We start from the raw sequence: 25558 nt of genomic DNA, 5'->3' as shown, positions 1-25558 counted from the left end.
TGGTGGAGGGTAAGAGGTCAAAGGAAGGTGCTGTGTAAACAGGAAGAATATAGCATGAGTTGGGATGTGACGTTTCCCAGAAAGGGGAAAGACAAAACCCACACACACACCTGTGTTTCTCACTGTACTGGACTTCCCGCCTTCTTAGGGTTATTTTTTAAGCCATGAAAAGAAGTTATGTACATTGGTCAGTATATAATTTGTATTTGATGAACACATCAGGTGCCAACATAAAGGAACAATTGCAAGAAATGTTTACTGAATTGTTTGTTGATGTTGATACTGATTTCTGTGTTCATTGTCAGATTGTGTCAGATTGTGTTAGGTAGTGCTTTTTTCTAACACCATCATAAAACCTTTAGAAAAATTATGTTTATCCTCCAGTAAAGTTCCATTAGATGTTTTTGGCAAGAATAATTGATATTATACAGGTGATTAAATTCCTTTAATTTCTCTTAACATCTGTATGCATATGTTGCACTTGTCTGTGATAAAAGTGGAGAGAACTGAAGGAGGTAGTCGGTCATGTATTTCCTCAGTTCATGTATTAGCAGACCAGTAAAGTACACATGCATCAGCTCATAGAGATATTAATACCACACAGTGTGGAAGTCCCCCTCCTTCACACACAATTCCACACAGCACAACACAATACAGAGAGAGGATGTACATCACAGTGGCAGTTAGTGGCTGACTGAAATAAACCATGCTACCTGGCGTCTGTTCAGATCGACAAACAAAGCTTGAAAGTGACAATGCAGTTGCAGCTTGTAGCATCTGATCTGTCCGTATATTGTGTTGTAACAAAAGAATTGCTAGAATTGAATAACCTGCTCCAGCCTAGAAGGACTTCCAATATTTTTTCATACTTATAAGCTTATATGGTTGAAGTGCTAGCTCAGTGGTTTGACTTTGTAATTAAAGTTTGCAAGTACAAATCCCAGCACCACCATGCTGCCACTGCTTGCCTTAACTGGTCAGATGTACAAATGAAATGAGTGTAAGCTGCTATGAATAAAGGGCATCTGCCAAATGAATGCATTTATTTATAAATAAAAATAAAATTGTATTGAAATTAATCTATCTCTCTTTTTTTTATTCCAATAACCTAAAAAATACAGGATAAATAGCTAGAAGTTATGTAAAAGTTATGTAATGAAAAAGACAAGGTTTTAATCATTATATAATGTAAATCATATATAACAATTATACAAAATGTAGATCAATCTATACTCAAACCTCTAAACTAAACTCTCAAACCAATATATATTACATTTAAAGACCAACCAAGTTCTTGCTCAAAATAAAAAGATAGAACAAAAGAAAAGATGTTATGCATGTAAAGATGTGGATTTATGAATGAAGATTCTAAAGAGAAGTTTGTTATAATGGACAACATTATAACAAACTTCTCTTTAGAATCGTCATTCATAAATCAACATCTGTTCATGCATAGCATTTTAGAAGACATTTTACGTAGTATAATTTAAAAAAGTCTTATATTACATGCATGCTTTTACATAGTTCTCAGAGCAGGGTATTTTATATGATCATGTTCCCTCTCATTTCTCACTGAAATGAAAATATTCTGGCATTCATCTTCTGTTTTTCTTCTTTTCACACAGTTATTCTGTGGGAATGTTACAAGGCATTTGCTGATTCTTAGGCTCATGGACAAGCAACCTTAAGGCCCAGCTAACCCTTACACACACACACACACACACACACACACACACACACACACACACACACACACACATACACACACACACACACACACACACACACACACACACACACACACACACACACACACACACACACACACACACACACACACACATCTTTATCTGTCTAATACTTGGCTCAAATTTAGTTATTTTAATCCCAGATGAAAGCATGCAGCAGACATTATGAGCAATCTGCCAACAACAATTTGCTTCTCTCTACCGAGCCTACAAGTGCATGGCAGCCCTGCCGATCTTTTTTGATCATTGACAAAATATTTTGGCACCCAGCCTGTAAACTAACACAACATTTTTTGAAACCTTGTATGAAATGACAAGTCGACATAATGTACTGCAGTGTTATCTCAAAAATACCGTTGCCTGGCAGCCATTTATTGAAATGTACTCCCTGATGTTGTACACACTTTGAAAGGAAACAGGTCATTGGTTGTTATTTTTTGAAGAGCTAAGATATGCAACTGGGTGAGGCTCTCGAATTATTTTATGCTCGACATGGAGATAAAGGAACATTCCTTCATGTAAGGCAATCTTAGCTGCTTTTAGAAGAAGCTGTGGAGATGGGCAAAGTGAAAGGCATGTTCCTATATGCTGGCATACTTCACCTATTGCCAGCGACATGTGTTGAAGGAAACCAATACAGGACACATTCTGTACTTTACCTTTAGCTTTCGGGTTTTGCAAAGAGCTTAAAAGAAACATACATTGAATGTCACAGCATATAGATAATTACAGTTAAGATCCTAATTTTTTTTTCCTACAAACCATGTGGCCAATTGTTTTGTGGTCTGATGAAAATGCAAGCAATTACTGGGGCTGCTTTTCATCTACTGAGACTTCTTGGGATCTATTCCAGATACAGTGAATCATGGACATCATGGAATCTTTATATATTGATCTGTTCTGGCACAAAACCTATAGATTTGTGTTAGACATCTAAAGATGAAAACAACATTTATAGCATTTAGCAGACCCCCTTATCAAAAGTGACATACAAAAGTGCTCAATTAATAAATCAACACTGTTTCACTAGGTTGAAAACTTAAAAAATCTAGACAAATTTCACCTTCCAGCAAAAGCACAAATAAAAAGGAATATCTTTAGGAGAAGATGTTTTGAATGAAATGACCCAGAGTCCAGATCTAAATCCTAATGAAAACCTGTGGAATGACTTGACCAGAGCTGTGCGCCGGCGATCCCCTCAAAATCTTGAGCAATCTGAAGCATTTTTTGCAATGAAGAGTAAAATAAAATTGCTAAATTGTTTTGTTAAGCTGGTAGACTCTTAATAAAACAAAGATTAGAAAAGAGAGATTTTTTTTCACTAGGAATTAACTTTTGTACTTATTTATTGATTTATTTAAAAACAAAGAATGTGATTTCAAGGTGTGTGTGTGTGTGTGTGTGTGTGTGTGTGTGTGTGTGTGTGTGTGTGTGTGTGTGTGTGTTTGAATGCTAGAATAAAAATGCAATAAAAAAAAAATCATAGGCAATTAAATATGAAATACATTGTATAACATTAAGAAATGCTTCCAGTCATCTGAACAGAATAGCTTCTTTCACCAACTTGTGTGTGTGTGTGTGTGTGTGTGTGTGTGTGTGTGTGTGTGTGTGTGTGTGTGTGTGTGTGTGTGTGTGAGAGAGAGAGAGAGAGAGAGAGAGAGAGAAAGAGAGAGAGAGAGAGAGAGAGAGAGAGAGAGAGAGAGAGAGAGAGAGAGAGAGTGTATATACACAAGTGTATTTGGCCAGCAGGGTGGGAGGAACTGTGAAAGAGGCATTTTAGTTGCTAGGGGACTTTCCCAGCGAAACACACAGTTGTGAGATCAAACAGTAAACCCCACTCTCTTTGCCATTCCAGTGAGACACCTGCAGCTCTTAGAGCTACATCTATTCAGACTTTCATTAATCAAAACTCTATAAATCTGACAGCTTAATAGCTTAATAAGCACACAAATACACACACACACACACACACACACACATGGTCTCACACACACTCAAAGAGTGTAGATACAATTCACAAACCTGATCTGAATTTCTCGTCATTTACTTAGGAGAAGGATGTTAGAGTCCAACCCTGAAGGGACTTACACAGATTTGTGTCACTTCCTCTTCTAACACACTACATTCAGTCTAAAAGCATGAAAAACACATGGGCATACACACAAACACTTACACACATACAAACACACATTGTACTGTATATACCGTATGGTTTAATGAAAATGTTTACATCCTCTACATCATTTATTTTATTAAATATTTTAGTGATGCTATTCTTAATATATAAGTAGAGCATAAGTTAAAATAGATAAAAAAAAAGACAAACATTAAATTTAAATATCTTTTACTTTGCTAAATAATATTTTTTTTTTACCATTGTAATCCCTCTGTAAGACATGTTGCTATAGAAACAATATCAGTTTAATCATAGCCAGCACCATATTTTGTCGAGTGAGTATCAAGAAATAAAAAAGAATGCTGTGGTATTCTGTAATAATTTGTAAGCCAAAGCTTTCCTTTCATAACTGCTTCCTGAATATATTCAGGGTTTGCAATTGATCCCTTTAGATTTAGTTTAGTTTTAAAAAATATGTATATTTTTCCATTTTATGTTGGTTGTTGAAATGTTGTTACTTTTCTGTATGGTATTATACTTTTTCATAACAACAGTGCTTTTGCTTAAATATTTGATATCTGTTAAGAATTCCAGTGAGAATTCAAAATGCCTCAGATTTTCCACAGCTCACACTCATGTGCTTTTCCCAGCTATATCCAAAAACAGCTTTAAGGCAAGTAGCCACAAAGTAAATACTGAGATAATTGAAATATAAAAAAAATGATCACAGAGCAAATTTATAAAATAAATATTCATTTGTGGTGGTGTCATTAAAACATACACAGTTAAACATAAGCAGCATGTTTCCATGTTTGGTTTGGTTATGGTTTATTCCCTCTAGTGTTGGCTTGTAAAAAAAAGAGCTCAGATGAAGAGCAGACTTAGGATTTACTATCATGGAGATGGAATGCTAAAGAGGAAGAAAGTTGAGAAATAATAATAAAAATAGGTGCTAAAAATGGATTTCACTATTTTTGGGGATGTCCATTTTCAGCATTGAAATTATTTGTGGCTAATGGCTTATATGAAAGAAAACATTCAGAGCTTTTTACTATTTATTTATTTATTTATTTATTTATTTATTTATTTATTTATTTATTTATTTATTCATTTAACCTTTTTTAAAAATGAGTCCATGTGATTTATTGTTGTTACTTGCAAAAAGCTTCAGGTGTGCCATCTGTACTATCACTGTGCCAATGTTAATGTGTCACTATTCTTTGCATACACCCAAAAGGGTTCTGACTAATCTATAATAGATTTACAGCTATAAAGTTTTTTTCTTTATACTAAATAAAACTATCCAACAAATGGATTTCCATTTTACATGTTAAATAGAAATCAAGATCAGGCAAAAAAATCAGTGGTGTTTCTTGAACATATTGGTAATGGACTGTTTTGAGGTACCAGATTTTGAATGTGGAAACATTTACACACATAAATATCTAAATGACAGCTTTATTGTGTGGGATGAGGAAGTCCATCACTCACACTGTGAAACATTTTTCAGCACTTTAACTCATTCCCAATGCTTTAATCTTCTCAAGCCAACCTTGATATGCTTAATACAAAAGAGCTTCTTAATCTCATTCTGTGGAAGTGATGACCAAACGAGCAAAACCTCTCAGAGACCCAATCGGCATTTGGAAACAAAGTAATGGTCATAATTCAGGAATTTATCACGCTCTTTTTCAGCCCCACAGCTTGGCATGAACAGACTGAATCTATCAATGCTTCACTGTGTGCCACCACACTGCATGCTTCCTGCTGTATCACAAAATCATATACGGAGAGTAACACAGAAAAGTGTTGATTATGAAGAGAAAATATATAATTTACTACATTCAACATAGTATATTGTCAAAGAACCAATCAATATAGAGACAAAATCGTTCACATTATCTAGAGCCCTTGACACTTTGTGAAGCTCTTGTAAGATTTTGTTTCTGCCTTTGGGAAACTGGTTATATAAAATTTTGTGAACTATTATAATATGTGGGCCTCTATTTATTTCAAGCTTTAAACCTTTTTCAAAAATTTTAATTACTTTAAATCTCTTAGAGAATAATATTTGTGAACAATTCGTGAAAAACATATAGTTTTCAATCCATTGTTATGCTTGGATTCATAACTGTAATTCCTTCAGCTCATTGGTCTTGGTTTAAATTGTGTAAATGTATAATCTGTCTTCAGACTCAGTTTCCTGCAGTAGTGACTGAGCACCATGAAACAATAGCCACCTTCTTTATGCATCATCCTGTTACCTCAGCCAAAGGGCTACCACTGTACAATTTCCTATACGGTAGTCAGGCTGGAAATGTCATTATGGCTGACATTTCTCAAATCTCAAACATGTTCTTTAAACAAGCTCATATTTAATCATAACCCTCTGAAGTGGATTTTCAAACAAATGCGGCTTAATGTAGCCTGGTGTTGGTGTAGAACTACAATCAAAGTCAGTTTATTTCTAACCAGCCTCATTCTAACCTTCACTAGTTTGTGTGAAGACTTTCCCTTCCTCCCAGTATTCCTGCTTCACTGGCCAACTCGTTCACCACTCCCTGGATCATATGAATTAGCATTTTGTCTGACTACTTGACATTTTCAGCATTAGTTTGCTATACCGTGTCCCTATGGGTTTCCTCCATGTTCTGCAGTTTCCTTCCTTCCTCACAAATGTATTTCTTATTGTAGGCTTACTGTAGACCATATTACACATTAAAAAAATTCAATTGATTTAAGTGGGATTATAATTCATTAGCTCTTTATTCACACTTGTTTTGTACAATTCATTTACAGTCCAAAAATTATGTAAAATTTTATTTACAGTATTAATTCAAAATTTATTTGGTGGACTAGATTATAACCTGGATAAATGTAATCAGGCCATTCAAATTAAGTTTAGAATGTAATCTCAGATTCTGATAAAGAAAAATACCAGTAATAATCTCCTGATTTTCTTACGCCTGACTAATAGACTCTCGACAGGTCCTGTCCCCTTCTTTACATCATGGTTTTGTGGATTTTACTTTTAATTTAATCTTATTTCTTTATAAATGAACAACTTCCTCCTTTTCTCTCTTAAATAAAACTGAGGATTTTTTTTCATTTTATCATAGCCTTAATACATGAGCCTTAATATATGCAGAATGTAAGCCTGAGAAATTTAATATAATGACAATGACAATGTTTCTTTCGGCTTCTCCCGTTAGGGGTCGCCACAGTTTGACACGTTTGATTTGGCATATGTTTTACGCTGGATGCCCTTCCTAACGCAACCCTTCCCAATTTATCCAGGCTTGGGACTGAGAGTGGCTGGGGATGGTTCCCTGACCGGGAATCGAACCCGGGTCGCAGCGGTGAGAGCGCTGCATCTTAACCACTAGACCACCAGGGGACCGCCTAAAAAATTTAATATAAAACGGGTTATAATTCATGGAAGCTATAAAATTGCAAGCAGAATTAAATTGTTGGGAAATTCATTGCCATCATAAAGATAGGACTAACTGATATAACCTCCACAAAATATGTGCATGAAAAGACATCATTATTTAAATTATATTATACTGAACCACTGGCATACATTCTGTATTTAATGTGAAAGGAATTAGGTCTGTGCAGATATCATAGCAAAACTGCTTATCTTTGCATATAGATAATAATGTCATTCAACCTGTTCTCCCTTTTTTTTTTACTCTGTGCACACTGTAGCAGGTTAGAGGCTGCCTTGATGTTCACCAAGATAAAAATACTTCTGCAACTACAGCAAATGCTAATAATGCAACTTTTTGCTAAATTCTCTCAAAATTTCCACCTCATAACTAGCTCAAACCATTACACAACAACTACCAATCGGAGAGGGTGATGGCTAGCATGTGTTCTCTAGGAAATAGGAATCCAGCAATTATTGTTATAATTGTGTAAATTCTGCATATGAGTAAAATCAAACAAGTGTACAAATGCATCACCATGCATACCTTTCACAAGAGTCTGACTGCAAATATTTCTTTCATGATTTTCCTAGCGAAACAGTGAGAGAGAATGAGACAGAGTGAGAACATACTTGAACAATTGACTATATTGTACATCTTACAGATGAATGAAGCAGAAAATGAAATAGCACAAGGATAAAAAAGATGAGAAAAGGGCAAACAGAGAGGAATAGAGAGAGCAAGTTTAAGACGGAGAATTAAAGAGAGGAGTGAAAGGGCAAACGCGTTAGAGTGGGAGAAGAAAAGATGAGAGAATTTTACAGCTTTGTGTTTTGGGAAAAAAGGTCGAGAGCGAAGCAATGATGGAGAGTGAGAGAAAGAGAAAGAGAGAGATGGACTGGAGGAAGACAGAGAGTGACAGTGTGCAAGTGAGAAGGATGAATGAGGAATCAGACAAGTTGTGAGAGGTCTTGATGCACTTGTTCACACTTGACCTCTTGACCTTTGACTTAATAGCTCAGATCATCTCCACGCACACACATACGCACAGTGCTATCATTTCTGTTGCGGTCAGACACAGTAGTTGTCATGCTATCTGGCCACAGAGCGCTTTTGTCCATGACTGTTGCAACTACCCACACATTTTCCTAATGACTAACGACATATCAGGATTAGAGGATCCTGCAGCCTGCAGAAGCTCTGCTCTCAAATGATTTTCATCTGTGGCATTATATTTCCTGTTTTTTTTTTATTTTTTTTTATCTAATTGACTTTCATTTAGTATTTAAATTAATTCTTAGGCAACAATGGTAATTAATGTATTCAGTAAAAAAAATTAATGCGCAAGGAGAAGGGTACGCAAGCATGTCTTGAAAAGTGTCACTGGAACTATTGTGATTGTAGGCTGCATATTTCAAAAGCCTCCAAATGCATGGTCGAATATTTTAGTGGATTGTTAATGCTTTAAAGATGTTTTGCAGACATATTCATTCACTCTTTTGAACGATCCACTAAGGTTGTTAAAGGTAAAAAATAAAAGTAAATCCATTTTTATGCATTTGGGCACTTTTGCCTCATAGATTTTGGGATTTAAATGTAACCTGTAGCTACTCTGTGTTTGTGGAGTTTCCCAATGCTTGGGGGGTTTCTTTTGTGTACTTTAGTTTTCTCCCCCAGTTGATAGATATGTGACTATAGATAGAGAAAACGCTATTGAATGCTATTGATGAAATTTAAACATGGAGGCCAAAACTCTAAATTGTTTTACATACTGTAAGTAACAGATTTAACATAAGTTTCTGTGACTAATTAGAGGTTCTTGTAATTACATTTGCAGTTTACATTTGTGCGCATGCTGAATCATATTCATGCTTTTTAAGTGAGTGAATGAGTTCACTTATGACCTAATTCACTCCTAGTGAATCAGCTGAGTCAGATAGTTCAGCGAGTCCCATTCAGAAAGGGTGATTTCCAAGTTTTTGGGTTGCATGATGATTCTTAAAAAAAAGAAGACAATTTAAATACATTATATAATTCACAAAGCAACAATTACTATCTATTTACACAACTCAAGCTGTGATTTATCTGCTATAGACTCTATATTAGACAAATTTGGTAAATGAATGTGAACATATCACAAAACTAAAGAGATTGCACTGACTCATGGAAAACTCTCCAAATGTTCATCTCTATGAGAACTTTATTAGCCCAATGCTCTTGTGAAGATTGAAACCTACTTCAATGTCTATGCAAAAAAGATCTGCATTTTAAACTGGAATATTCTTGAATGCTTTGGCCTGTTTGCAGAGTTAGTTAGATAACTGACAGTCCTATTATGCAAATGGGTTACAATATTTAAAAATAGAACTAAAGCATCAGGATACTTAGGTATGCAAATTACCTGGTACAATGCATTACTGAAATTTAGAAACTAAAGAAAACAAAGTTATACTTAAGGTATTATTTTATGCATAATATATACAATATTTGATTGATGTCTTTATGTTGCTTATTGCTTATTCATATTCTATAAATATTAACTAACTATTAGGTCAATGGTTTAGGATGGATGATTTTGTTATATACATTGTTTTCTAATAGCAGAAAACCCCAATTAACAATATTTTAATATTTTATTTATGATCAAAGTTTCTATATTCAACACCACCAGTTTTTTGGTAAAAAAAAAACAAAACACAAAATACATTCTGATTCTGGTTCATTCTTTCACAGGAAAAACTCTGTTGGGAGAGAATATAGTTAGAATTATTGTTGTTGTTGTTGTTATTATTATTATTATTATTATTATTATTATTATTAATATTATTATTATTATTATTATTATTAACATTAGCATTCTTAATAGAAAATTGCTAATCTACTTCTTGAACAGCTGCGTCTTTAGACTTTGTGTGAAAGTTTTCTAGTATCCTATGTGTAAAATTCCCTAAAATAATTGCACATGTTTAGGGCTTCTTACCTCTCAACACACACACACACACACACACACACACACACACACACACACACACACACACACACACACACACACACACACAGAGCCCTGCCCTGAAGGGGCGGGATAGATAAGAGCCACCAGACTGATGTAGAAGCGCTCGAGCTCACCGTAATCAAGTCGGTGGGGTTGACACGCGTGCAACGACGCAGACTGATAAGCCTCCAAGGAATAGAGAAGAAAACGTTTTCAATGGAGTCATATACGACGAAAAGGAGTACAAGTGGATGCTGGTGCGTCATGCAGCATGGAGTGAGGGCTACAGAGGGAAGTGTATAAAACACTGAGCATCAGCCGAGAGTGGACTTTAAGAGCAGGAATCTGCATATCTCTGAAGATTTTGCAAGACCTTGTAACTTTGCTTTGCTTTACAAAAGTAGAAAGGAGGAAAAAACAGGCCGTTTAGTTTCTAGCTCAGTATTGGAGTGTTTTATAGTCTATTCAGAGTTTCCTGCTGAATTTTCCCCTCCGGATTTTTGCATTCAGCTTCAAGTATAACAGTAGACAGACTACTCCAGAGACCGTGGAGAATAATCCGCGCGTCTGCTTTCTGAGTGGAAGTTTGAGTGGAAGTTTGCGTGTCCCGCGCGAGCCGGCGTGCGTCTGGACCGGCCGTGTGCTCGCGCGCCGCTGTCCCGCGCTCAGAGTGCTGAGCAGAGAAAAGGGAATCAAGCGGGCCGCGCGCGCCTCTCAATGCAGCGGAGCGATGTGCACTGGGCTCTGCTGGCTGCGCGCGCTGCTGCTCGCGGCGTGTCTGCGTTTCGGCGGCGCAGAGGTAAGAGACCTTTTTTTTTTTTGCATCATCGCATAGCAGTCTCGCTTAACCATCTTCGCAAACTTCTATCATTGAATAATTACTTTCAATGCTAAACAAGAAAACTCACAGGATGTTATTTTGGGGGTGCACTGAGTTCGATTCTTAGTATCGGAACCGATACCGAAACACTTAATCATTTTTAAATATGACACAGATTACATAAGGACTTGTGTGTTAAAGCTTACTGCTATTACACCACTGAATAAGATTTTTGTAAAACTTTGAAAAAGAAGCATGAGCAGATTCATTACTAGTGACCAGTGGTCAGTATTTTTTGTTTAGGAATTGTTACAAAAACGTAGCCGGTGCACCTTAACATTCACATTTCTTTGTAAGAGTATTCACGAATAATTGATTGAGTGTTGCTTAGGTTGAGGGAATGTGATCATGCTTTTATAGTTGAGGGAGAATGCAATGTCCATGCAATTATGTGACAGTTGTGATTTTGTGGGGACATGTCAGAAGTGATCTTTTTCATGAGGAGGAATGATCATTGAGACTATGGATGAGGTTAAGGTTAGATTTATGCACAGGAATTCCGTTAATTGGTTTCATTATTAATAATGTCAATGTACAATCATCAGACGGATTGTGATATTTGTGTATGTGAGTGTGTGTGCTGCAAAATGGGGTTCAGAAACAATTTGATCCATGCCATTACTTCTTTGTTTTGTTCTTTTATATTTGGAGCTATATAAATGAAATGTTTTGATCACAGAAGAACCCAAAACCTTGTTTTACCTTGTTGCACATTGGTAAAGGAGTTTATATGACATTCTGTTTGGAAAATAATCTGTATAGAGCACCACATTAGTCACATTGATCAGATGACAGTGCATAAAACGTAAGTGACAGCTATTCAACACAGGGGTTATTTGAGTACCAAGTGAAATCAGTATGTACACATCTCCCCATACCAAAGAGGACATTTTTATGATGAGCCGTAAAAAAAAAGATCTTATCATTTGTTAGCCTTACCTAGGATTTTATTGTTTCAAACCAGGGAGTAAGACTTTTTTAACTGGAGTTGTGTTACAGTGTGCCTGAGGAGGGCATGGGTTGGTGGGTTTGTGTGTGTGTTTGTGTGTGTGGGTGGGGGGGTGTATGTCATGGGTTGGGGGGTGGTTTTTGTTGGGGCTTTTTTTAGGGGGGTGGGGGGGGGGGTAGATTCTTTTTTTTTGCAACATGCATTTTTTTTATCTTTAAGGCAGATCCAATAGCTTCAGGCAGTGTGTATTTTAGCCTCTTTGACTACAAATGTGTGTCTGCACTTTGAGGTATACTTTTAGGAAATCCCCCTAGTAAGAACACCATTTTATATGTTTTATAATGCAGATGGAAAATGTTTATGGGAAGACAAATTATGCAGTACTGTAAATAAAGCTAAGTGAGGGCATGCTTTATTAGGTTTATAATGTCAGCTAACGTGTAAAAATTTGATGGTTGCTTAATTCATGTTTAGTCAAAGTGGTAAGTTGTAGCATATATATATATATATATATATATATATATATATGTTAAAGGGGGAAATTCAATTTTGAGAAAATCTCGTTTTATTTTATTTTATTTTATTTTTTTGGGAAAAATTTGCTGAGAAGATAATATTCATTCACACCAAGAGAGAACGAAATTGGCCTTATTTCAAAATCAAGGTGAAAACATAGATAATATTTGATTTTATGATGTGTTGGTTATTAAGGGTATGTGTTCTGTACACATTTTCCATATCTAATTATGATTGTACCTTCCAAAGTACTTTTTCCTTAAAGTATGCCTCCCACAGTTTCTCAACAAGAAGGCAGAATTTTGAGCTATAGTGACGGGCAGAAATTGTTCCTGCAAAGTTAGTGTCAAAATTATTTGTTTAAAATTGAATAGTTACAAATAGAGCAGTGAAGTTTAGGATAGTCTATACTAATGTCATACAGTTGCTATATCCAAATCTAGTTTAGTGCATACATTAGCACTCATACAGTAAGTTTCTGAATAGACAGTAAATTATAAAAGGTGAGTCCATGAATGTGTGCTCTTTTTCGATAGTAAAGTGCTTATTTAGTTCTACCTTCTTGCATACAAAATCTTACACCAGCAACTTTAGTGTACACAAAATAAATGTGGGATGGTAACTCTAATGGTTTGAGACAGTGTTGTATCCCAAAAAAACTACACACGGTACTCAAATGTTTCTGTGGACATTCATAAGCTACCATAAGAATTTATATCCACATCTACCACACAGAAGTATACCCACTGCAAAAAAGGATTTTTTTTTTCATCCTCAAACTATTGGTCACAGTTTAAAGTAAGCCAGCTCTTACTTGATTTTGTTTCCTTCTCTATCTTTGTCGAGGTATATACATGTTCTTTCACAACATCAGATACAGGATATACATTGTCCCAATTGAAATTTAAAGCTTTTTTTACCCTTCTGTTTTTAAACCTCAAATTTTTCTAGACAGGATTGTCCCAGTCTTTTTCTAAAAATAAGTACAAGTAAAAAGGCAGGTTTAGGCAAATATCTAAGACTTAATGCTTCATTGTACACAAGAGATCACTAACATAAAAATAAGCATTACAATTTATGTCAATATTATATTATAATGCTAGTAAACATCCAGAAGATCACCACTACCACACAGTGAGAGAATACTACCTAATTATGTCTGACAACTTGATTATTAATTTAGCTAATGTTATATGGTTTATGGTTTATGGCAATTATCACTTATAAAATAAATCTCTGTTGTCAATCAAAGTGAGACTAGCCAAATCAAGATTGTGTATGTGGTAGGGGGTTAGAACTTGTGTTAGACCTTACCTGTATACATGACATGGAAGAGCTGGTGCTGTTTGGGTATTGATAAAGACAAAAGTAGCAAAAAGACGTTGAATTAAATGCCAGAGAAAAGTAGCTCAAATATTTTGAAGATATATTTTTACATTTCTGGATGCACAATCACATTTTCATTGAGTTGTATTGTTGGTTTTAGTTGTATTGTTGATTTTTTTTGTTGATCTAATTGGCCAGTAGGCTCAGTTGGTTGATTTGTGTCTATATATTTAACTTTAGATATATATTTTAAAACCAATAATCATTATTAGGAGAATCATAAGGTAGTGACTATGAGCCTGTGTTGTTTGGTTGGACTTTTTTGTTGTTATGCAGTTGAATGACCTGTCTCATCCCACATGGGTATGTGCCTGAAGCTGAAATGTCAACGAGTCTTAATGGCCAGCAGCAATTTTGAACATTAAGGGACACACTCTTGAGATAAAGAGATAAGGAGAAAAGTGCATGAGGCACAGAACTGGTGATCTCCAGCTTTGTATGCTGCTTCAACAACTAGTGAAATAATAAATCAGCCACATCGGTGATTTAGAATACAACCACTCTTTTATCCTCATATATATCTCTCAATGATATTACTTCTATTCTTTATCTGTCCATCCCCCACTTCCTCCCTGCCCCCTTTTCCTGTCCTATGTCTCCATTAAGTGCTGCCATATGAGTAAGAGCAATAGTCACCCAGTGGCCTCTGTCTGGACCCATGCTATGAAGAGAGTCCTTGTGCAACTGAGACAAACCAGCTTCCTTTACTTACCTACACACATGTGTATGTGTATTGTGTGTAGAAACAAACAACTTAACACACACACAAACATCTACAAGCATCACATATACTTTTGTTCAGTTTAGGGTCTGAGACAATGTGTTTGGTTATACAGTATATTTACAGTTGATAAGTCTCCCCCCCCTCCCTCTTTCTTTCTTTCTTTCTTTCTTTCTTTCTTTCTTTCTTTCTTTCTTTCTTTCTCTCTCTCTCTCTCTCTCTCTCTCTCTCTCTCTCTCTCTCTCTCTCTCTCTCTCTCTTACTCTCTCTCTCTTGATCTCTCTAATTCTCTTTTTCTCTATCTACTAGAAAGATCCTCTCCCTGTAGCTCTGGCTGAGCTGGTGAAGAGCAGCTCTGTCTCCTCTACAGAAGATCTGCACCTGATGTTGCTCTCTGACTCCGTAGGTAAATCTGCTCCTTTCAAATGAATACATTTTTTTACATACTGTTTTACATTAGCCCTATTCATGCCTTTTTCCTCATAGTCGGTGCTCTCTGTTAAGTAATGTTGCAGTTAATAAGCAGTATGTCTAGCATGAAGGTACAGTAAAGCTGCACATCAGCTGAGATGAAACACAGTCTTAAAGGTAAACAAAATTATAAAAAATACATGACATATTTCCATTAAAAAACTATCATGTAAAACAGAACATGCAGCAAATTTTTTTTTTCAGTAAACAAAATCTTACTCTGCTGGTGAAATCAAACAGATTTGTAAATTTTTTTGTGGTTCCAATGCAACTGTTTTTTGTCTTCATTATTAAAAACATAAATGTAGTAAAAACTAACAGAATACGTATTTACTGACATTACTCTTGCACCACAGCTCTTTTCATTACTTTCTGTAACGGCAGTTCTAAAGTAGTTCTAGTAGCCAGACAAATCACAGTTATAGCAGACAGGAAACATTTCTTAATATACAGATACAAAATTGTTATAATTTAATTACCAAACTAAACTTTCTTTTCGGCTTCTCCCGTTAGGGGTCGCCACAGCGGATCCTCCGCACGTTTGATTTGGCACATGTTTTACGCTGGATGCCCTTCCTAACGCAACCCTCCCCAATTTATCTGGGCTTGGGACCTGCACTAAGAGTGGCTGGGGATGGTTCCCTGACCGGGAATCGAACCCGGGTCGCAGCGGTGGAAGCGCTGCATCTTAACCACTAGACCACCAGGGGACTTATAATTGAATTACAATAATAAATATTAATGTGGTAACAGTTAAGGTGAACGATGTGTATTTTTCCCTGATGAGCAGCCATGGCGACGGTGGCAAGGAAAAACAACCTTAGATGTAATGAGGAAGAAACCTTGAGAGGAACCAGACTCAAAAGGGAACCCATCCTCATTTGGGTGACATCAAGAGTGTGATTATAAATCTTTAAACAATACAGAACACTGGTGAGAGAACTAACATGAGCAATGGAATGTAAGATTATGAGTAATGTCCTTTCTACAGTCTAATACAGTCAGTTGATGTTATGGATCCAGGAGCTACTAAGCAACTCATAATATAGCTCAACATTTGCGATCATCATAGATCCAACACCAGCTTCTCCATGCCAGAGCCCTTAAACACTCAAAGAGGTTCAATGTCTAAACTCCACATGAAGTGGGATCCAAATGGTGCAGGTACGTCTCTAGATGGTTCGGGATGTTTGCAAGGTTGGCATCTACTTCTTTAAAGGTCCACAATCTTCATGAGGTTGGACGTGACTGGAGCTGGTGCAACCTCAGGATGCCTTGGGATGTGTAAAGAAAGGACAGTGACAAACAGAGATACTAAACGCTCTAACTTTATATTTTCTGCCATGGGAAAGACTTCAATATGTAGGAGTTTTCAGTGACTCCTGAGTGACATAAAAGAAAAACATTAGACGTATCTTTTCAAAAGTGTCCCTTTTTATCTTAATAATGTAGTAACCACCAGCTAAACAAGGGTGTCTATAAATTCATATACATGGAATAGTGGATAGCTCTGGGGGAAAAACCCAGAGTGTCATGCTGCCCAAGAACTTGACATAAGCAGTGAAAGAGCTGGCTGTGGAATAGGAATTAACAAATTGTAGAACGTTTAACTAAATAAAAATGTAAAAAGATCACAATTTAACTATTTTGAATAATTAAATGTGTATCCAGAATCATATTTCAATTCAGTTAAATTACTGCTGTTGGAAAAACGGAGATTAATCTTACTGATCAAATAGGCCACTAAGTTTAACACAATTGGCTGTTCTATTTCTATATAATTTACACTAAACATACTACTACAACTGCTACTACTATTACTACTACTTATAATAATAATAATAATAATAATAATAATAATAATAATAATAATAATAATAATAATAATAATAATAATGTTGTGACTATAACCCTGTCATTTGGTTTGATTTTTGTTTGTCATTATGCAGTTGAATGACCTTTCCATATAGTTATGTGCCAGAAGCTGAAGTGTCGGGCATTAATTGACAACAAAATTATTTAATGGCCCATTTGATATCAAGGACTTGTTTTAGGGACATGCCATGACATTAAATGTAACCATAAATGGATAAAAAGTTTATTGTGTTCTTTAATTAACTGAAATTAGCACACTGTTGACAGATTGCTGTGGTATAGAAAAACTAAAACACTTACACATTGTGTAAGTCACCTGCTGCTGATTCTTTTTCTAAAACAACACATTTTATTTTGTTTTATTACTGTTTTCTTTTCACCTCTCTAACACACTATTACATTTTCCAATGAAGATTTGTCACTGCATGTCATACAAATTCTCATTAATGCCAAGGAATATTATTGTGCTGTAATGTATATGTGAGAAGTAGAATCTGCTTCTTCTCTATTTAGCTAATATGCTTAATGATGTTCACATTATTATTAGGCCCGCTATCAGTCTGATTTGTTCAAATACTAAACTTATTCACTTATTTATTTACTATAGTGTATTAATGTAAGGAAATGTATGCAGATATATGTGCATTTAGAGTAAAGCATGTAAGAGAAGACTTGTCTGTGTGTATCATGCCTGTAAGATCAGAACAGAGCAGTATCATGCACCATTCACTATTTTTATAGAGTACATTGTGTTCCCTTAATAGATTTATAAGGGCAGGTTATGGACTTAGCAAACTAAACACACACACAGCCTATATAACAGACTATAACAGAAATATTACAGTGCTAACTGCTGAAGGACATGCAGGCAAACATAGAAGTCATAATAAATGTTGTCAAGATAGTATCACTCAGATTAATATGGAAGCTGATCTCTTTTTTTATCGCAGATGATGATCCAGAAAGCAGCAATACCAACAACACCAACAACCGGCTGCCAAGAAGCCTTCTGGGTAAGTTTCAGGCAGCATGTTATTTATATATTGTTTTTTTCTCTGCTATTAACTCTCTAAATCTTTCTTTGTCTGTCATTCTCATGTATTTTTCAGTTGTTTCACACTTGTTTTTTAAGCTTCTGATTAAGATTTTGTGGCAGCTATAAATCATACAGAGATGGCTGACAATAAATCTTGTGAAGAATCCTCAGAGGTTGTTTTAAAAATCCATTTGGGTCTAAGCGAATGGCTGATGCTAGCTGCCTGCTTGACCCGTGGTTCTGTGTGTGAGTGCGTACGTGCTTGTGCAAACGTGTGTTTGGCTGGTGCCTTCATCTCAGTGATAAGAGCCTTTCCATCATACTAAGCGCCATTACCTCATTCCCCCAAATCAGCAAATTGAACTTGTCAATCAGTGAGGTAAAGGTGTTTTTAAGGGAGTTATATCAAATCACTGTCCCGATCATGACAGAGAAAAATGTGGAGCATCCATGTAAAGTGGCAGGGCATTAGTCCCAGTGCTGAGTGAGCTCTTTTTAAAAGACAAAATGTATTCTGATGCATTTGTTCTACCTCTTGGCTGCTTATTTAATTGAAAGAGCTTGTCCTCCGAGATCTCTGTTTTCTAACTGAATCAGCCACTTTCACTTTGACTTAATTTAATACAGTTCAGTGCAGCTTCGACAACATTTTCTTATTAGTATTTATACAATGTTATTAAATATTTACATACATACAAGAGACAAGATATCTGGTATGGTTTGGGAAAACCAATTTGGTGTTGTTGAATTCTTTTAGGGGAAATAATTACATTTTCGTTATTTGTCCCAAGCCCGGATAAATGGGGAAAAAACATGTAAAAACATGTGCCAAATCAAACATGCGGATGATCCGCTGTGGCAACCCCTGATGGGAGAGGTTTGTTTTATTCAAACTTGTATTTTTTTTTAGCCTACAGCAAACTTTAAAGTTTTAAGAAACATTTGTCACTGAAACACTATTTAATGTGCCTCCTCTAACATGGATATCATGTACTTCCTCTATGATACATGAAGCCAGCTAAACAATTAACGGAAAGAAATATCTGCCCTCTTTCACATTCATGCGCTCATAGTAACCCATGATTGAACCACATTGCTCTGATTAACAGGGGAAAGAGAATATACCGCTTTAACTTAGACAGAATGGCAAATTTCTCTCGCTTTTATAGGATGAATTATTCCACCTCACTGAGAAATGTGTGTGTGTGTGTGTGTGTGTGTGTGTGTGTGTGTGTGTGTGTGTGTGTGTGTGTATTTACATGAACTGCATTGTTTCAAAGTATTTGGTGTGTCCTCCATTTTTGCTTTAAGGACATTGTTCAGTTGACCTTGCATTTACTTCACAATTGCAATTCCTTACGATAAATGTAGACCAAATAAAACAAAAAAGATTTTTTTGATCATGGCCAGTATCACAAAGTTATACATAGAGCAGAATCTTCACTTGTTTTAAATATTTCAAAATTCTAAAACCCCATATTTAAAATATTGTCTTAAACTTCTGGACCCCAATTGGATTATTTTTCTGTTACTCCTTAGGATTGAACTTTTACCTCATCAGGACTTAAAAAAAAAAAAACTTTCTTTCGGCTTCTCCCATCAGGGGTTACCACAGCGGATCATCCATGTTTGATTTAGCACATGTTTTTACACTGGATGCCCTTCCTAACGCAACCCTTCCCATTTATCCGGGCTTGGCACCGGCACTAAGAGTAGCTGGGGTTGGTTCCCTGACCGGGGACTTAAAGCATTACAAATCCAATTCTCTTCTAGTTATTTGAAGAATACAGTTTGCTTTCATGATAGTGTATTATATATTTTAACCTTTTTATAGTATCTATAATAATTCTGTGCATTCCTCTGTAGATGCTCAGCCTGCACAGCAAGCCCAGTGTAAAGTGAGGACAGAGGTCATGGAGGTAACCCGCTCTATGCTAGACCGTAGCAATGCTAACTTTCTGCTGTGGCCGCCATGTGTGGAGGTGCAGAGATGCTCTGGTTGCTGCAACACAAAAAACCTGAAGTGTGTCGCTGTACTCACTCACACACGCTATCTACAGGTACACACACACAAATATCGCTTTTATATTTAAATGATTTCATTGTGGTTATGTTGTGCTTTTAACAATGGACATTGTCCAAAAGCAGCTTTACAGAAATAAATATTAAATAAAGTTTTATTGTGATCATACGTTTTGGCTCCTTTAGTTTATTAAATGACTGATATTGAGGAACTTAGATTAATAATAAATATAATATTCATCATAATCATTTATTAAAAAAAAAATTATAAACAAAAAATTTAAAAGTTAATTATGCATAATAAACACATTTTCTTAAACAAACAACATTAAAGTCATAAACAATACAAATGTCACACCTTATATATTAACAGATGTGATTATCACTTTGCAGTTACTATTTATTCAAACATGCTAAGATGATCCCTTGTCTGGTCTAGGTTATGAAGATCCAGTACATGAACATGCGCCCAGTTTACAACAAAGCTGTAGTCTCAGTTAACGATCATGTGGAGTGCCGATGTCAAGCTGTTCCTCGTCCATCCTCCCGCAGAAAGTCTACTGCTAGCAAACAAGAAGCAAGAGATCGTTCGGGTAAACCTCGTTTTAAAGATGAGCTTCATCGGCGAGATGAGCTTAAACCCAACCAGAGGCTTAAATTAGAGGATCTGCTAAGCCACAGCTGGCCACCTCTGGAAAATAGACAAGATGCCTGGAGCCATAACAATACGCAACATGGAATGAGCAGAGGTTATTCATTTGGAGATGGGAGGAAGAGTAACACCAGCTCCAATGACACCAAGGGTTGGTCTTCTGAGAGACAGGCAAATCCTATACCCAGTCACATTAACAAAGAAAATACAGGTTTACTAATACATAATGTAATAAGGGCAAGTGAAAAAGTGGGAGAGACAGGAGACAAAGATGTACAAACAAACAGTACAATTAATGATGATAGGCTGATTAATCAGTCATTAGGGGTCCATCCCACTGAAATAACCAATCAGATTCCACAGCATATATCTGAGACAATACAATGCACAGAGCTGAGCAAGACTGCCAAGAACAGTCAAGTACACAAAAATCATACTACTTCCCAAATGGAGACCACCCAGAATCAGACTCACAGTGGAGCACACGCTGTGCAAGCTAATCAGACTATGGTTTCTAAACCTGCTGAGAAAACCAATCAGAAGCAAGGCCATGGCTTTAATGCAGAAAAAGAACCTAGTGTAAGGACCAAGGGAAATGAGACCCCAGAAATGGAGAGCACTCAAGAGGAGACAGAGGGGATCAGAAGCAGGTCCACTTTGCTGAAGGAAATTAAGGCTTTGGAGGAGGAGAAAGAGGAGCTGCTGTTACTTCACAAGCGTCTCGATGAAGAAAAGCTCAAACATTTCCTGAAAGCACAAAACAGTCCACATGAGGACCAAAAACAGCACCCGATGCACCACAAACCTCAGCAAACACATACAACTACACAACGAACAGGTAACTGACTTGGCTCATGACATATTTAACTCAGTTCTCACTTAAAAAATAATCTGGGGCACATTAACTAGCACAGCACCAGTTTGACTGCTACTGTTAATCACATAATGTGACAGCTCAGCAATACGTTTTCCTTAGTATGAGAGTGGTTATGGAGGCTTCATTATTTTTCAAGAATGTTTGATATACTTACAAACTAGAGTGTGAAACCACTCTATGACTATTAAGTGCAGCACTGAGAAAAAAAGCTAATAAGCAGGCAAAAATTAAGCACATCCATGATGCTTTACCAAAATGGTTACTAGGAACAGAAAACCAAAGCAATGATAAAAAATAATACACCATGATTTTTTTTAGCACACAGTATAGAAAACTAGCTTTTATTTTTATACTTTAAAAAGTTAAGTATATCTCTTTCCAGAACAGACAATCCTGCACATATTTTTCTTATTCTCTCATTTTGTATTGAACATGAGCATGAGAAATGAGAAAATGGGTTTTGAAGGCACTTGAATGCAATCATATAATTTCATAGTGTTAAACTTGCCTGTAAGCAGTTGTCTACACCCATTTGTCCAGTAAATTTTCTTGCTAATCATTCAAGTCATGTACGCTAAGCGGATTAGCTTTTATGAAATTTTTATCATTCTTGCCCTGTGTGCTACTTATAAGTGTACTTCAAATTTTCAAGAGCTAATATTCGTACGTGATCTCTCTGTCTTTGTTGCATTCTTAGAAAGCAGAATGACTACTCCAGTCAGACTGTCCACTCCACACACACCACCCCGACTGCCCCCTCGTCCACCAAAGAGATCGAGGAAACACCGCAATCGCATAAGCAAGGCTGTCATGAGGGCCATGCTCATGTAGCAAGCACAGGTGAGGTACATAACACACCCGTTTATACTTGCAATTCTAGAGAAAAGGTTTCTATATACATTATTATAGAACCCTATAACAGTTTTCCATTTAGAAAATTTGAACAGTTTACTACCAAGATAATACCTGAGAGAGCCTGTTTTCTCAGAGTGTATGCCTATGCGATGAACACTATTGTAAAAGTTGCAGGGATCAGGAATAACTTACTATAGTCAGGTATGTAATTCCTCTTTTTCTGTGTTCTCTCTTGTAGATGTGTGCAAGGTGCAGTACTTGTTCTTATTATTGCACTATCCTGAATAATATAATTTATTCAAGTATTCCTGTCCATGTAGCCCCACAGCCTCTAGTACTAATCATCTTGCAGTAACCCTGGGAGAGTCTGCATTTGGCAGAGATCTAGGGGCAGAGCTACATTCCTACCATATTCCCCTGATATAAATAACAGTGTTGTTATTAAAGGGGACAGAAGACATTAAGACAAACATAAGGTTTACCCTGGTTTCAGACTGTCTGTCCACTAGTAGCTAGAACTCCTCAAAACTACTCTGATGTCTTTTTCTTAAGTTATGCTCACATTTGGAAACCTGCCATGACTCTGTGGAACAGTGGAACTGAGGAGGTAGGCTTGGGAATGTCTTTGAAACTTTGAGGGTAGGAAAGGACTTGCCTAGAAGTCAAGAATAAAACAAAAACACTGAAAGTTTGGAATGTATGGGACTGGTCTGTGGAAAGTCACAGAAATAAAAGAGACTGGTCCAGAAGTTTTTTTGAACTCTCAGATAATTTTAATCAAGAAATCAAATGGATTCTCATTCAAATGGAAAAGACGTTTAGAAGATCCACAATGTGGAGATTTTAAGGTAAATATTTTCTGGATTCAAAAACATGAGTCTGCAGAAGATTGCTGAAAGAATAAAGACTGATCTAAAACTCTTTGGAATTAAAACACTGGCATATAGAAACAGAAATGTAAGAAACTATGAAAGAGAATAAAAATACTTATTTTGTAGTTCTTTCAAGTGGCTCCTTATTAGATGTTCTGTAACATGGAAATAATTGACTAAATGTTTAGAGATTGCTAAAGAGATGATCTGGGGAATGAAAAGCATTTTCAGATTTAGAGATTATATTCTTTGTAGATTAGAACATACTGTTTTGGAGAATTGCTTGAAATAAGTGAGTGTTGAAGAAACTTGTAATGTTTAAAGACACTAAAACAGAGAGCTTTCATCCAATCAATTTGATATTCCACCCACCTGGCCAATTCAGTTTCTCTTCTAACTATAATCAATACACTGGCAGTTAGAATGATTGTTGTAATTCTGTCCATCCACTGAAACCACAGTGTAAAACCAATAGTTTCTCCATCCTACAAGTGTGCTATGTAGAGCACCCATTAGGAAGCTTAGAACCATTAACTATGCAAAGATGCCTTAAGGAAACCCCTTTTATTGGTAGAGATGTCAGGGTCTGAGAAATATTGGACAGCTTTTCCTCATCTAGTTGTAATCTAGGTATAGATTAACACAAGTGTTTAAATTGTATTCATTCATTCCCAATGAGAAAAGTGGAAAAAAGAGAAGGGACATGAGTCAGGCAAATGTTTTGTTTTGAACAGTGTTTCCAATATGTCTTGATTATTAAACATAATTTAATATCACAACCACTTAATAAATCATATACAAATCATTAACACTGCAACAATACTGTTTTAACTTTTTTCCTATTTAAGTTTTATTTTTTATTTAATTTGACTGCTAACACTGGAAATTCTCAGATGGCAAATTAAAGCTTGCAATTTTATTGTATTAATATGGACCTCTTAAAAATATGACGGTGCTATGTAATGATAAGGAAACAGCTTTACCATTAATATTATTTATTCTCCTATGTTTGCTTCGGGATTAATGTCTTTTTTATTAATTTGACTTATTTGTTTCTCGGCATTCTGTTAAAGGTGTATCTGCAAATTGTTTATTTTCATCTCCTGTTGTTTGTGAGGAAGTGTTTTGCACCACAGAAAAATCTGAATAAAGAACTAAAATAACCTGAGCTAAAGTTACATTTGTATTTACAAGTCTCTTTTTTACAAGTATGCATTTCCTGCCTTTAAATTGACTATTTAGGTGCAATAGAAATATGGAATAAGCATATTTCAAAGCTAAGCACGGAACACTTTTACTGTTTAAATTACATTTAAACAAAAAATGTATATACCTAAATCCATGTCCAATATAATTTTTTATGCTGAATTGTATGTGTTCCAGCATTTTCTGTGTCTTGGAAAGTGTAGTTTATGTAAATAATCACCTTTTTTCGAATTTTTTTGTTTGTTTTTTCTTTGATTTACTGATTTGCTAATATTAAGCCTATGACACTTATACTTTTACTCATACTTCCTCTATGTCTCTTTTTACTCTCTTCATGCCACATCTTTCTTCCTCTTATTTTTGTTGACTTTGACTGGACGTTGTCAGAGCCCCACTCATTTGCCCAGTTCAGCAGTTAGCCACACAGGAGTGTATTAGCTTTGTCCCAGACAGTCTGATTAAAACAAAACACTTTGGCAGTATCGGTGCTGTTCACCCCCTTGGCCTAAAGCAGACCCTGTCTGCTCAGATGATCCTAGTTAGTGCACGGAGAGGTGGGGACTAGGATTAATATACTGATGCATCTCAAATCGGTAAGGTCCTTGAGGATACAGCACACAGAAAATTATATTATGATATTATATTTATGAATTAGTATACAGTCAACCCCCAATAAATCACGGTTCGGAAGTCGCGGTTTAGAAAATTTGCGGGTTCTCATTTGGACTAACTAACAGCAAGTTGCGGAATATCTTCAAATTCGCGGAAATCTGCAGCGTGACCGAATGTTCAGGAACGTTAGGAATAACATTTTAAACTATGTTTTCACTAACAAATTCCTTAAAAAATGTAAAAACACATTGTGGTATTAAAGTGACATAATGTCTAGATGAATTTACTAAGGTATAGGGGCTGCAGGGGTACGTCAAATATTTACGGAGTTTTGGGGGACC

At 36.0% G+C, this 25558-nt stretch overlaps 1 protein-coding gene across 4 annotated transcripts; it reads left to right on the top strand.

The window, feature by feature from the left end:
* The first annotated feature begins 10353 nt into the window (after nucleotides 1-10353).
* Nucleotides 10354-24577, top strand: pdgfbb (platelet-derived growth factor beta polypeptide b). Of its 4 annotated transcripts, none has more exons than XM_083565647.1 (7): nucleotides 10354-11086; nucleotides 15049-15145; nucleotides 18036-18098; nucleotides 19988-20181; nucleotides 20583-21633; nucleotides 22370-22512; nucleotides 22766-24577. In XM_083565647.1, exons 1-6 carry the CDS (start codon nucleotides 11018-11020, stop codon nucleotides 22501-22503), a joined length of 1608 nt encoding a protein of 535 aa, XP_083421773.1. In that variant the 5' UTR covers nucleotides 10354-11017; the 3' UTR covers nucleotides 22504-22512; nucleotides 22766-24577. The 4 variants fall into 4 exon arrangements, with proteins under 4 accessions (XP_083421773.1, XP_083421774.1, XP_083421775.1 ...); XM_083565648.1 differs by having other exon boundaries at nucleotides 10395-11086; nucleotides 22370-22517; XM_083565649.1 differs by lacking the exon at nucleotides 22766-24577 and adding an exon at nucleotides 22661-22723 and having other exon boundaries at nucleotides 10395-11086; nucleotides 22370-22517.
* The last annotated feature ends 981 nt before the right edge of the window (nucleotides 24578-25558 follow it).

The sequence above is a fragment of the Silurus aristotelis genome (assembly GCF_946808225.1).
Source record: "Silurus aristotelis genome assembly, chromosome: 17".
NCBI classification, from domain to species: domain Eukaryota; kingdom Metazoa; phylum Chordata; class Actinopteri; order Siluriformes; family Siluridae; genus Silurus; species Silurus aristotelis.
Note: the sequence above shows the minus strand (reverse complement) of the source record. Positions and strands in the feature narration are given on the sequence as shown.